Source organism: Equus przewalskii, chromosome 21 (genome assembly GCF_037783145.1).
Source record: "Equus przewalskii isolate Varuska chromosome 21, EquPr2, whole genome shotgun sequence".
NCBI lineage: Eukaryota > Metazoa > Chordata > Mammalia > Perissodactyla > Equidae > Equus > Equus przewalskii.
Window position 1 is genome coordinate 24,210,879 of NC_091851.1, and position 15,510 is coordinate 24,226,388.

Here is a 15,510-nt window from a genome sequence, read left to right on the forward strand (position 1 = left end):
TTTTGGCCACATGAAGTTTAAGATGTAAGAGAAAAAGGAGATAAATGCAAATCTCTTGAGGATAGGAAGGAATGGAAAAGAAGGCACAAGGGGCAGCATGACAGAAGATGAAGACACTTCCTAAACAGTCCCATGTGAGCAGACAGCATGTGTGAGTAGACATATGAGTGAGCTGGTGGAAATAATGATGCGACAATGAGGTTTCATGAAATAGGCAGAGACATCAGTTGAGACTAGAGTTTGTATAGGTAAGTGAAGATTTAAGAAGAAAGTGGGAAAGTCAATTTACCAGGGAAATACAGTAGGATAAGGATTTCAGAGCCATGCTGAGTGCTCATTTGAGTTTTAAGGTCATGAATTTGAACTAAATGCATTTGCGTTCAATGTGGCAGAGACTTTTTCTTGTCCCCAACATTTCTCCTCTTCTTCCTCAGTAACAAAACTCCCAAGATTTAGCTGCGCCCCTGGTCATTCAGAATGAAGAACACACTTCTCAGCCTCCTTGCAGCCTGGTGTGGTCTGTTACTACGGCGGAAATAAAATGCGAAACTCATACAAAGAATGTTGAAAGGAAGAGGGCATGCCCTCCCCTCACTTCTTCCTCCTTCCCGCTAACTAGAACACGGACGTGGTGGCTTGGAGCCACCATTGTGGATCAAGAGAGGACCTTGAGAATGGAGGCCACACACAGTAGAGCAAAAGAGAGAAGGAGCCTGGATTCCTGATGATCATGGAGCCATCACAATCACCAGTTCTGGACCTTCCATATCTAGGGTTTTATGAGAAAGATAACTCCTACCTTATTTAAAGCACTATATTTTGAGTTTTCAACAACCATCGTCTGACCTAATCCATGTAATACATATTAACTGTGTGCTTTTCCCCAGCAACATTCAGCTGCAAGGGTGCAGATGCACAGTAAGCAGTTAACCGCTTTCAGCAGGGTTGGGTTTAGCCAAGTAAGCACCATAGAAGAAAGGGATGCACGAAAGTGAAATTTGATTTATGGTTCTCAAACAGCCCAGAGACTCTGAGTGGAAAGAAATGAGAACAGCAGAGATGAGCGACAGAGAGAGCCAGCATACTTCTGGTTCCACAGCTCCTCCTTCATTTTGATCCTTCCACTAAATCTTACCTGAGGAGTTTATGTCACTTGGGAACAAAAAAAGAGTCCCAAGTAACACAGCATCCCTCTCTTTCTTGACAAATGAAGTTTTCCCATTTTACAAAAGAATATGATATTAACAGTACAACCCAGCCCACCAATCTCATCCCATTTTTCAAGCAACCCTTAGCTACAGTGGAAAGAAAGCAGGAGGAGCTGTGGGAAAGTGACTAAAAATCAAACAAGGAACATTCAGAAGACAGAGAAATAAGAAAACAAGACAGTGTCCAAAATAAAAAAGAACAAAGAATAAACGGAAAAGCCTTAGGAGGGACTGTTTCCAGAGCAATCACATTAATGTTTAAAGTAAGACAATCCTCAGGCAGGACAAGGCCAGAAGGCAGTGGGATCATAAAGTCCCCAACCTACAAATTATGTTTTAAGTTTTTGTCAGATGGAAGGAACAGAAAAATTCTGAGTGGTCATAAACTTCCAGGCCAACCCAAAGAAGTTACATGCCAGGGGAGTGAGCCTTTCTCAGCTGCAAGCCATGGACCATGGCTCCCATGACTCACAACAAAGGTGACACTAAGAGTGAGGACAGAGAGTAGAGCAGAGGGCGAGGCAATAAAGAACAGGGAGGAGGACATAACACTGACCGACATCAGCAGAAAAAGAATCCCCCTACTCCATCTCTCTCTTGCAGATGCTCCAGAGCTCAGGGTTGGAGAAGCACTTTGCTCCTGCCTACCTCATCAGTACATGTCCTGCCAGCCTCTGATCTGGGGCAAAGTGGACATGAGGACCAGAGAAAGGAAGATGAGAGTGGCAGTCCTGCAGTAATGTAAGAAGAAAAGGAGAAAGGAAGGAGGGAAGAAAGGGGAAATCCCATGGCCATTCAACTAGATCGGCTCCAGGGAAGGAACACAGGCACCTGGAGGACATGTAAGTTTGGGATGCTGGGGCATCAGAGACCTCGAAGGGCATGATGACCTGCGACACAGACAACTATCAACTCACTCAAGATCACTTACACTTCCTGGCCTCTCGGCAACAGGAAACTATATACCATTATGTATTCCAACCTCATCAAATCCCCAGAAAGAACCCTTTCAGGGAAGGAGAAGAGAGAAGAAAAACGAGAAGGCACTAATTAGTTAGGAGCAGTTTAAAACTCAATTCAAGGTGTCCTCAGGTTGAATGTTCAGGTTGAGAAGAGATTTTTATTTTACTCAAGAATTTCTCCAGGAAAAAAATCCATTCCCCCGAAATTATCCAATCCAACACCCATTTCACAGTGCAAGCCAGAAGTGCAACAGCACACCTTACCTTCACCAGCACATAGTCCCCAGGCTGAGCTCTGACCCTGAGCCCAGAGTTAGTGACATCCTCTATCTCCACATCAGGGAAGATCACCTTAAGGTTTCCATCATTCCGGCCACACAGGTCAGTGGAAGAGCGTTTACTGTGCTGCAGAAAGAAGAGAGGAGAGTTTATGAATCTGTAACAGTCATCAGTTCTTGGAGGTCAGAAATTATGCCTTCCCTTTCTCAGATCCCCAAGGGTCTTACTCATAGAGCATTCCTTAACCAAGGAATCAGTAAGTGTTTCCTGCTGCTTCACCAACAAGGGCAGTACACAGCACACAACAGAAACTTCATAAAGTTTGGACAACTCTATGTTAATGAATGACTCAATCACTGAGTCTTTGCAGAATTACCTTCTGCAGGAACAGAACTCCAACAGGCCTGAAGCCAAGGATATATAGATAATGTGCTTAGCAAACCAACTGTCACTTTACCCAGTCTCACAGTAATCACTGAGTAATGTTCTGGGGCTGTTTGGCCTGGGTCACCTGCCCCTAATGAATAGGTAGACTCGAAGCCAGAGTCTCCATCACAACTTGCAGAAGACGAGAAGAGGGGAATAAAACCAGTATGAGAGTGTTAACTTCTAGAATATACACAAGTCTTCCTCTTCCAACTATGATGAAGTGAAAAGAACCAAATTTATCCTCCAGCCTTAAATAACCAGGAAACTGGAAAAAATACATGAAACAACTATTTCCAGATATTGGACAACAGATTATGCAAGACTGTGATCCCTAAAAGAAGGAAAACAAATGAGATGAGCCCTCCAATCATCTCCGCATTCTGCCAGAAGGCACACGCCAGACCAGAGAATGCAAAGCAGGGAGGGAGATCTAAAGGCAGAGCATGGTAGTTCTCTCTGAATTGAGAAAAGAGGCATCAGAGTTCAGAGAACTTGTAAGAGCTAGACACTGTGGAGCAAGTTCTAGAGAGGGGGAGCTAAGCAGAAAAAGAGCTGCAGAAATATGCACAGACACCATAACCCCTCACATGAGGGAAACAATAGAAAGAATAAACAAATGGGACTTCATCAGGCTAAAGAGCTTCTTTAAGGCAAGGGAAAACAGGATTGAAACAAAAAAACAGCCCATTAATTGGGAAAAAATATTCACAAGTTATTTATCCGATAAAGGGTTGATCTCCATAATATACAAAGAACTCACACAACTCAACAATAAAAAATCAAACAACCCAATTACAAAATGGGCAGGGGACATGAACAGACATTTCTCCAAAGAAGATATATGGATGGCCAATAGACACATGAAAAGATGCTCATCATCACTAATCATCAGGGAAATGCAATCAAAACTACAGTAAGATATCACCTTACACCTGTTAGAATGGCAAAAATATCCAAAACCAAGAGTGACAAATGTTGGAGAGGCTGTGGAGAAAATGGAACCCTCACACACTGTTGGTGGGAATGCAAACTGGTGCAGCCACTATGGAAAACAGTATGGAGATTCCTCAAACAGTTAAGAATAGAAATACCTTATGACCCAGCCATCCCACTACTGGGTATCTATCCTAAGAACCTGAAATCAGCAATTCCAGAAGTTCCATGCACCACTATCTTCATTGCAGCATTATTCACAATAGCCAAGTCATGGAACCAACCTAAGTGCCCAGCAACTGATGACTGGATAAAGAAGTTGTGGTATATATATACAATGGAATACTACTCAGCCATAAAAAAGGACAAAGTCGTCCCATTCACAACAACATGGATAGACCTTGAGGGTGTTATGTTGAGTGAAATAAGCCAGACAGAGAAAGACAAACTCTGTATGACTCCACTCATAGGTGGTAATTAACATATGGACAAAGAGAACTGATCGGTGGTTGCCAGGGGAAAGGCGGGTGGGGGGAGGGCACTAGGGGTGAAGTGGTATACTTACAACATGACTAATAATGATGTACAACTGTAATTTTACAAAGATGTTAACTTTTATAACCTTAATAAAAAAAATATATATATAATAAAAAAAAAAGCACAAAAAAGGCAAAAGAAAAAAGTTGTATGTCACTTCATAAGATACAATTACAAGAACACAACATTTCTCTGGTATTCCTGCCTAAAATTGCATAAACTGAATCTTATCATGAGAAAACTCATCAGACAAACTCAAATTGAGGAACACTCTACAAAATAACTGGCCTATCATCTTCAAGTGTCAAGATTATGAAAGCCAAAGAAAGACTAAGGAGCTATTCTAGACTAATGGAGACTAAAGAGACATGACAATGAATGAAACATGTGAGACTGAATCAAATCCTTTTCCTACAAAGGACGGTTCTGAGACAAGTAGGGAAACTTAAATGGGGCCTGAGGATTGGATGTATTCAGACAAGGCTAACTTCCTGATGTTGATGGTTGGACTAGGTTATGTAGGAGAATGTCCGTTTGTATCAGACACACACTACAGTATTTGGGGGATTAGGAATATCAAATCAGCAACTTACTCTCAAATGGATTCTAAGAAAAAAAGTTCTTTGTACTATACTTGCAATTTGTCTATTAGTATGTGATTGTTTTACAACAAATTTTTAAAAAGAGAGTGTGTTCAGGCTCCATGATTTGAACAAATCAACTGTAAAAGAACATTTATAAGACAAACAGGGAAACTGGAACACTGACTAGATATTTGATAATATTAAGAAACTACTGTCAATTATTTCAGATATGATAATAGGATTGTCTTTTTTTTAAAAAAAAAAAAAGTCTTACCTTTTAGAGATATATACTGAAATATTTACTGACAAAATAATATGATGTCTTATACCTGCTTCAAAAAAACTCAGTGGGGGCAGAAGAGATGGAACAAGATTAGCCACGATTAACACTGTATTGACAATTGTTAAGGCTGGCTAATGAGTATCTGGGCATCCATTGTACTACTCTCTCTATATCTATATTGGAAATGTGAATTGGGGCTGAGACACACAACTTTGGTCTGTGAATAACCAGAACTACAAAGTGAAACACAGGAACTATAAGGCCGCTGTACTCTGCCACACAGGTGAAGTAGCAAGAAAAGCTGGCCTGAAGAGGAGACCAGGAAGTCTGAGCCGCAAGGGATTCCCAGGCTGGTAGTCCCTTCCAGACACCTGGCAGTATTCCTGCCCTTGGGCTCCACGCACATCCCTGAAGTCTGGTACAAGATAAAATTAGTTCTGGCTTAGGCTGAATGACTTGAACAGATTTCCCACTGTTACTCACTACTAAAGAGTTCTAACAAGCACAATTACCAGGCAAATGGTGGCTTTGATGCTGCCATATCCTAAGGAAGGAAGCAGGACTCTCTCAAATCAGGACATGGGGGAAGGCACAGAAAGGGCCATGTCTCTCTCTTTCCCCTTCTCTCCACTGGCTGCAGCATGCAGCTTCACAAAAAGTCGGGTTTCCAAACTCACCTCATACCCTGTCTCTTTAGTGCTGTATATGATGGCCAGGCTCCCAGGCTTTACAATAGAAGCTACCGGAAACCCAAACTTCCTGAAATGCAGTACATGTCTAAGTAAGTGTAACTAAAACAAGGATTGAAGACAGGAGCCGGCCTGGTGGCACAGCAGTTAAATTCACACGTTCTGCTTCAGCAGCATGGGGTTCACTGGTTCAGATCCTAGGTGCAGACCGACATACCGCTTATCAAGCCATGCTGTGGCAGGTGTCACACACATAAAGTGGAGGAAGATGGGCATGGATGTTAGCTCAGGGCCAATCTTCCTCAGCAAAAAGAAGAGGATTGGCAGCAGATGCTAGCTCAGGGCTAAAAAAAGAAAGAAAAAAAAAAGGAAACACAAAAAAAAGCATTGAAGACAGACAATAAAATTGATTCTAAAAATATACACATAATACTGCTTCCAGAAAGATGCAGTAGACATATTTTTCCCTAATCCTTCCACCAAGTACAAAAATATCTTTCAGGAATGAAGGAGAAATCAAGACATCCTAAGACAAAGGAAAACTGAATCTGCTGCCACTGTCAATGTAAATTCTCTAAACAGAAAGAAAACGATAAAAGAAGGAACCTGGGCCATCAGGAAGGAAGAAAGACTACAATGACATAATTATCTCCACAGAAAATTCCAAGCAAACTACTCAAAACCTACTAGAACTATTAAGTGAATTCAGCTAGGTCACAAGTAAACAAAATCAATTATTTCTATATAATAGCAATGAACACATGGACACCCAAAATTAAAAATAGTAATTACAATAGCTCAAAAAAAACCCCAAAATATTTAGATGCAAATCCAATAAAACATGTACAGGATCTGCGTGCTGAAAAATACAAAAAGTCATAAGGAAATTAAAGAAGATCTAAATAAAGGGAGATATACTGGGTCTTAAAAAATAAAAAGCAAACAAACAAAAAATATAAATATATATATGGCCTCACCCCCTCAACCAGCACCAGCTGGGTACAACCCACAGAGGTCTTGTTGGCTTTTGTTGCTTCTTTTCGGAAGACAGTGATAAGTTCCTCCAAACGCCTTAATTTTACCTCTTCTGGAACATCATCCTTCAGCCTGTGATACGCCCGTGTCTTCTACAAAAACAAAAAGGAAGAAGATGGAGGTGACCAAGGACTGGTAGAATCCATTCTTGAAGCAGAGAGGGTGACCATGTTCATTCCACCTGCAACTTACAGACATATGTACAGAAACCCAAGCCATGCCAGGATGGTTCTCTAGCTCTAGGAGCCATCTAAGAGAAAAACCTAACTATGCAGTAGAGTCGCATTTTTACAAGGGTTAAATTCTAAATTTAGTACATGAAAACCATAAACTCAAAATTGCTGATATTTTTATAGAATACAAAGGTAACCTTTATCCTTAGGATATCCTTAGGATAAAAGTTACATGTGTACATATACTAAATAACTCACATACAGTGTTTATAAAGACACAAGATGCAAAGCAGCCTAAATGTTTATTAATAGGTAACCAGTAAAACAAATTATGGTTTATCTACACAATAGAATATCACACAGTTATTAAAAAGAATGATAGGATACACATCAGCATCAAGGCAGTGTGGGCTCTTCCCTCAGAATCTCCCCCGTAAGATACACCGAAAAGGACATTTGTAAACCAAGAGAGGACATACACAAAACAAAAGATGTCTGAGAGACCCACGCAGCCATATGTCTGAAGGTGGAGGTGCTGGAACCCCCAGGAGGAAGTGGAAGGAGGTAAGGGGATCTCCTCTCCCTCCCCAGCAGCGATCTACTGAGCAGGACTGTGCGTGGCTCTGAGATAAGAGGGAGCAGGAGGAGGCTCTCCGTGGGAATGCCTTCACTCCCCAAGCTGCCTCCTAGCCATGGGAAAGCCCCACACAGAGGAGGCTAAGCATTTGCGGTGCTGTCTTCGTCAAGCCAGAACCCCAGGAAGGCAGACAGCAAGGACAGAGTGAGAACACCCCCGGGATCACGCAGGTGAAAGAAAGTGCCCTTCCCCCTGCCCAGCACTCCAGCTCTGCCAAGTGGCCAGAGCAAGTGACCCCAACCAGAGCACCTGTGCATACGTTAGAAAAGCAGCAGCTGTGAGCAGGCAATCACAGATGGGCTCTGTCAGCATAGATTCCAAAGGACTGGCACAGACACCAGGGATAGCTGCGGGCTCAGAATACACAGCTCCTGATCCCCTCCCCTAGTGGTGGCAGGTGGAATCTGCAACCAGAAACTCTCACTATGCAAAGACACAAATCCACCCCACCAAACAGTATGAAGAAATATGTTAATTCTCCAGACCAAAAGGAAAATGACAAGCACCCAGAAATCAATCCTGAAGGCACAGAAATTTATAATCTAAAAGACAAAGAATTCAAAACAGCTATCATAAAAAAACTCAATGAGTTAAAAGAAAATTTAGATAGTTCAATGAAATCGGGAAAAAAATTAACAAGCAGAGGGAATTCTTCACGAAACAGATTGAAACTATAAAGAGAAACCAATCAGAAATGTTGGAGATGAAAAATACAATGAATGAGAAAAAGAAAAATCAGGAATCCTTGAATAACAGAGCTGATATTATGGAGGAAAGAATGAGCACTCTGGAGGAGACAAATATAGAAATGCTTCAAATGGAGGAAGAGACAGAACAAAGACTAAAAAGAAATTAAGGAATTCTCCGAGAAATATCTGACTCAATTAGGAAATGCAACATAAAGATGATAGGTATTCCAGAGGGAGAAGAGAGAGAGAATGGAGCAGAAAGCTTGGTCAAAGAAATAATAGCTGAGAACTTCCCAAACCTGGAGAAGAAGCTGGAATTACAAGTAAAAGAAGCTAATATAACTCCTAATTCTATCAATGTAAAAAGACCTTCTCCAAGACATATAGTAATAAAACTAGCAAAAGTCGATGACAAGGAAAAAATATTAAGGTCAGCAAGGCTGAAGAAAATAACTTACAAAGGAACCCCTATCAGGCTTTCTGCATATTTCTCAGCACAAACCTTACAGGCTAGGAGAGAGTGGAATGATATATTTAAAATTGTGAAACATAAAAACTTTCAACAAAGAATACTCTATCCAGGGAAAATATTCTTCAGATATGATGGCAAAGCAAAAACTTTCCCAGATAAACAAAAGCTGAGTAAGTTCACTGCCACAAGACAGCCCCCCAAAAAACAAGAAATGATCAAGAAAGGTCTCAAACCTGAAAAAAAAATAAAATAAAGGGTTTAGAAAGCTTTGAGCAAGGAGATAAATAGGCAGACAAAAATCAGAAAATTGCAGCTCTCTATCAGAATAGATTAGCAAACCCTTAATTATAACATTAAAGATAAGGGAAGGAAAACATCAAAAATAACTTTAATTTCATCATTTTAACTACAAACTCACAAGACAAGACAGAAGAAGTTGTGGCAACAATAACTTAGAAGGGAAAGAGAAGAGGGATGGAATCAGCTAAACTAAGGAAATAGGCTATCAGAAAATGGACTATCTCATCTATGAGATTTTTAATACAAACTTCATGATAATGACTAAACAAATAATCAGAACACAGACACAAATGATAAATAAAGAGAAAACTGAGAAAGCCATCATAGAAAACTTCCAAACTGAATTGGCAGTCCAAAATACATGGGATGAGAAATAAGGGAAATACAGAACTGGAAAACCAGTGATAAAATGGTAGCATTAAGCACTCATATATCAATATTCACTCTAAATGTAAATGGATTGAATTCTCCAATCAAAAGACACAGAGAGGCAGGATGGATTAAAAAACGAGGAAAAATATGCTGCCTCCAGGAAACAGCTCTAAAGACAAACACAGGTTCAGAATGAAGGGAAGTAAGATGATACTCCAAGCTAATGGCAAACATTAGAAAGCAGTGTTGCCATACTTTCATCAGACAAAGCAGATTTCAAAATAAAACAGGCAATGAAAGACAAGGAGGGGCAGTATATAATGATCCAAGGAACACTCCACCAAGAAGACATAACACTTATAAACATATATGCACCTAACACAGGAGCACCAAAGTACATAAAGTAACTATTAACAAATCTAAAAAGAGATATTAACAACAACCCAATAATAATATGAGACCTTAACACCCCACTAACATCAATGAATAGGTCATCCAGACAGAAAGTGGACAAGAAAATAGTGGAATAAAATGAAAAACTAGACCAGATGGACTTAATAGATATATAGAGAACACACCATCCAAAAACAGAATACACATTCTTCTCAAGTGCAAATGGAACATTCTCAAGGACAGAGCATATGTTGGGAAACAGGGGAAGCCTCAATAAATGTGAGCAGATTGAAATCATATCAATCCAACTATAATGCTATCAAACTAGAAATCAACTATAAGAAAAAAAGTTGTGAAAGTGACAAACATGTGGAGACTAAACAACAAGCTACTGAACAACCAATGGATCATTGAAGAAATTAAAGAAGAAATCAAAAAATTCTGGAGACAAATGAAAATACACCATACCAACTCACATGGGATGCAGCAAAAGCAGTCCTAAGAGGGAAATTCATAGCAATACAGTCCAACCTTGACAAACAAGAAAAATCTCAAACAAGGAATCTTAAACTACACCTAACAGAATTAGAAAAAGAAAAACAAACAAAGCCCAGAGTCAGCAGAAGGAGGGAAATAATAAAAATTAGAGCAGAAATAAATGCAACCAAAACCAAAAAACAGTAGAAATGATCAATGAAACTAAGAGCTGGTTCTTTGAGAAGATAGACAAAACTGGCAAATCCTTAGCCAGACTCACTAAGAAAAACAGAGAGAAGATTCAAATAAATAAAATTAGAAATGAAAGAGGAGAAATTTCAATGGATACCACAGAAATACAAAGGGATATCAGAGAATACTATGAAAAACTATATGTCAACAAATTGGACAATCTAGAAGAAATGGATAAATTTTTAGACTCATGCAATTTCCCAAAACTGAATCAAGAATAAATAGATGGGGCTGGCCCCGTGGCCGAGTGGTTAAGTTCTCGCACTCCGCTGCAGGTGGCCCAGTGTTTCGTTGGTTCGAATCCTGGACGCAGACATGGCACTGCTCATCAAACCACTCTGAGGCAGCGTCCCACATGCCACAACTAGAAAGGACCCACAATGAAGAATATACAACTATGTACCGGGGGGCTTTAGGGAGAAAAAGGAAAAAAAAATAAAATCTTTAAAAAAAAACTAAAAAGGGGAAAATCTTTAAAAAAAAAAAAAAGAATAAATAGAGAATCTGAATAGGCCAATCACAGGTGAAGAGATTGAAACAGTAATCAAAAACCCCCCAAAAAACAAAAGTCCAGGACCAGATGACTTCTCTGAAGAATTCTACCAAACATTCAAATAAGATTTAATACCTATCCTTCTCAAACTATTTCAAAAAGTTGAAGAAGATGGAACACTTCCTAACACATTTTACGAGGTCAACATCACCCTGATCGCAAAGCCAGACAAGGACAACACAAAGAAGGAAAACTACAGGCCACTATCACTGATAAACACAGATGCAAAAATCCTCAACAAAATATTAGCAAATTGAATACAGCAATATATTAAAAGGATCATACACCACGATCACATGGGATTTATACCAGACACAGGGATGGTTCAACATCTGCAAATCAATCAATGTGATACACCACATTAACAAAATGAGGAATAAAAACCACATGATCATCTCAATAGATGCAGAGAAAGCATCTGACAAGATATAGCATCCATTTATGATAAAAACTCTGAATAAAATGACTATAGAAGAAAGTACCTCAACATAATAAAGGCCATATAAGACAAATCCACAGCTAATAACATACTCAATGGAGAAAAGCTGAAACCTATCCCTCTAAGAATAGGAACAACGCAAGGATGCCCACTTTCACCGCTTTTATTCAACACAGTATTGGCAGTCCTAACCAGAGCAATCAGGCAAGAAAAAGAAATAAAAGGGATCCAAATTGGTAAGGAAGAAGTGAAACTGTCACTCTTTGCAGATGACATGATTTTATATAGAGAAAACTCTAAAGAATCAACCAAAAAACTTTTAGAAATAATAAATGAATATGATAAACTTGCAGGAAAAAAAGCTGCAACAAAATCAGTTGTGTTTCTATACACTAACAATGAAGTGGCAGAAAGAGAATTTAAGAACATGGGCCAGCCCGGTGGCCAGTGGTTAAGTGCGCACGTTCATCTTCGGCGGCCCTGCGTTCGCCAGTTTGGATCCCGGGTGTGGACATGGCACCGCCTGTCAAGCCATGCTGTGGTAGGTGTCCCACATATAAAGCAGAGGAAGATGGGCACGGATGTTAGCTCAGGGCCAGACTTCCTCAGCAAAAAGAGGAGGATTGGCAGCAGATGTTAGCTCAGAGGTAATCTGCCTCAAAAACTATATATATATTTTTTTTTTAAAGAAAGAATACAATCCTATTTACAATTGCAACAAAAAGAATAAAATATCTAGGAATAAATTTAACCAAAGAGGTGAAAGATCTATACACTGAAAACTATAAAACGTTAGTGAAAGAAATTGAAGATGACATCAAGAAACAGAAAGATATTCCATGCACATATATTTAAATATACATACTACCTAAAGCAATCTACAGATTCAATGCAATCCCAATCAGAATCCCAATGACATTCTTCAGAGAAGTAGAACAGAGAATCCTAAAATTCATATGGGGCAACAAAATAGCCAGAAGAGCTAAAGCAATCCTGAGAAAAAAGAACAAAGCTGGAAGCATCACAATCCCTGACTTCAAAATGTACTACAAGGCTACAGTAATCAAAACAGCATGATACTGGTACAAAAACAGACACACAGGTCAATGGAACAGAGCTGAAAGCCCAGAAATAAAATCACACATCCACAGACAACTAATCTTCCACAAAGAAGCTAAGAACATATAAAGGAGAAAGGAAAGGCTTTTCAAAAAATGACACTGGGAAAACTGGACGACCACATGCAAAAGAATGAAAGCATACCATTACCTTTCACCATACACAAAAATTAACTCAAATTGGATCAAAGACTTGAAGGCAAGACGTGAAACCATAAAACTCTTAGAAGAAAATATAGGCAGTAGACTCTTTGACGTGGGTCTTAGAAGGATCTTTTCCAATACTATGTCTACTCAGGCAAGGGAAACAAAAGAAAAAATAAACAAGTGGGACATCATCAGACTAAAGAGCTCCTGCAAGGCAAAGAAAACAGAATGAAAAGACAGTGCACCAACTGGGAGAAAATGTTTGCAAATCATATATCTGACATGAGATTAATCTCCAAAATACATAAAGAACTCACACAACTCAACAACAAAAAAACAAACCACCCAATCAAAAAATGGTCAGAGGATATGAATAGGCATTTTTCCAAAGAAGATATATAGATGGCCAATAGGCACATGAAAAGAAATTCAACATCACTAATCATCAGGGAAATGCAAATCAAAACTACACTAAGATATCACCTTAAACCCATTAGAATGGTTATAATCACCAAGACATTTTAACAAATGTTGGAGAGGATATGGAGAAAAGGAAACTCTCATACACTGCTGGTAGGAATGTAAACTGGTGCAGCCACTATAGAAAACAGTATGGAGAGTTCTCAAAAAATTTAAAATAGCAATACCATACTACCCAGCTAACCCACTACTGGGTATTTACCCAAAGAACTTGAAATCAACAATACAGAGAGACTTATGCACCCCTATGTTCGTTGTAGCATTATTCACAATAGCCAAGACATGGAAGCAACCCAAGTGCCCATCAACTAATGATTGGATAAAGAAGATGTGGTATATATACACACAATGGAATACTACTCAACCATAAAAAAAAGACAAAATTGTCCCATTTGCAACAACATGGATGGACCTGGAGGGTATTATGTTAAACAACATAAGACAAACACCATATGATTTCACTCATACATGGAAGATAAACCAACACATGGACAAAGAGAACAGATTAGTGGTTACCAGAGGGGAAGGAGGTCAAGGGGTGGGTATAAGGGATAAAAGGGCACATTTATAGGGTGATTGGCAAATAGTAGTGTACAACTGAAATTTCACAATGTTATAAACTATTATGACCTCAATATAATAAAATAATGAGATAGTTCTATATGTACTGATATGACTACTCTCCAAAATACACTCTTAACAGAAATAAGCAAGGTATAGATTAACATGTATGAGAACTTTGGTGTAGAAAGAATACATATATGTTTATAAATACATGAAATGTCTTTGGAAGGTTATAGAAGAAATTGCTAAGAGCAGTGCCTTCAGGGAAGGAACTGAAAAACCAGACAACCTAGGAAGAAGGAAGAACTACTACTTTCCACTGCACACTGCATCAACCTTTTGAATTTTATACCGTGAGTATGTATTACCTAGACATAAAAAAAGAAATTTGTCCTTGAAAAGCCTTTAAATCATCCAAAACCACACTGTGCATACATGTTAATATAAATGTCTTTACTTTATGTATATGGACTCATAATATAGTTGGAGAACCACTGAGGTAAACAAAAGTAGGGAATAAGAGAAAAATCTATACACCAAAGTCTGGACATTCAAACCAATCTGCCTTTGAGAGAACTACATTTTCCACAGAGGAAAATGGAGAATGGATAGAAAATTCTAAAATAGAATTCCCTTACAGGATTTATTCTATTCTGTCTTATTATTAACAACAACTTACCTCTATTGTGCACTTATTACGAAGCACTACTCAAAATGCTTTATACATATCATCCTCAAAATGATAATTCTCAAAATAACCTGATAAGGTTGGTACTAATGTTATCCACATTTCACAGATGAAGAAACCAGGGACCTTTCCCAAGGTCGCATAGTTATTAAGTGAGAGAGGCACAATTTGAGGGCTTGCTCTCATCTACTAGGCCACTTGATTAAGTCTCTATAACTGTAACCCTAACCTAGGAATTAGATCCCAAAGTGAACACTCATATTCAGTGCCCATAGGATATGCTTCTACCACACACTGAAAACCATTTCCCAACTCAAGCACTATACAGACTTTCTCGTGCATATCTGTGATACAGAAAAGAAGCAAAATGGAACCAAACAGCTTCGCTGAAGCTTCATCCCTGAAATAGTTCTGTAAGAGACATGAATGTAGACATTGGCCCACTTACAGTGTCTACAGAACACTAGGCAATGGGCTTTAACAGACATGAATTAGCTTGGTTGATGGCAGCTGGGTGACAGTGGTGGCCAAGGTCATGGGTTCAGTCATTCGTCAGTCAGCTTTCCACTGCACCCTGGCCAGAGGCCCCTCAGCCTCCAGCCCAAACACAAGGCAAGCTGCCCCTGAGGCAACTGGGGGGAAGAGCAGTGACCCATGTGAATTCATCCCTACCATCAAGAAAATGGCAGCAGACCAAGACTATAGCCTCTCTACAAGAAATATGCATTACCCTCCCTTTCCTTTCTCATCTCCTTCTGCTTTGTTTTCCAAGGAATCTGTGTTATAGGACAATCTCTAAAGTGGGTATTGGTGGGTT

At 39.3% G+C, this 15,510-nt stretch overlaps 1 protein-coding gene across 5 annotated transcripts in view; it reads right to left on the bottom strand.

Annotated features, from left to right (window-relative positions):
• The window catches only part of CDK5RAP1 (CDK5 regulatory subunit associated protein 1), a 56,568-nt gene that overhangs the window by 5,366 nt on the left and 35,692 nt on the right, over positions 1-15,510 (bottom strand). For 4 of the 5 annotated variants that reach the window (XM_070588015.1, XM_008535869.2, XM_008535870.2 and 1 more), the window contains 2 exons: positions 6,882-7,031; positions 2,435-2,575 (listed from right to left, as the gene is read on the bottom strand). In XM_070588015.1, the coding sequence (XP_070444116.1) occupies positions 2,435-2,575; positions 6,882-7,031 (291 nt within the window). Of the gene's footprint in view, positions 1-2,434; positions 2,576-5,892; positions 6,249-6,881; positions 7,032-15,510 lie in introns of those variants that run through there. The other variant, XM_070588016.1, reaches the window with a different exon arrangement.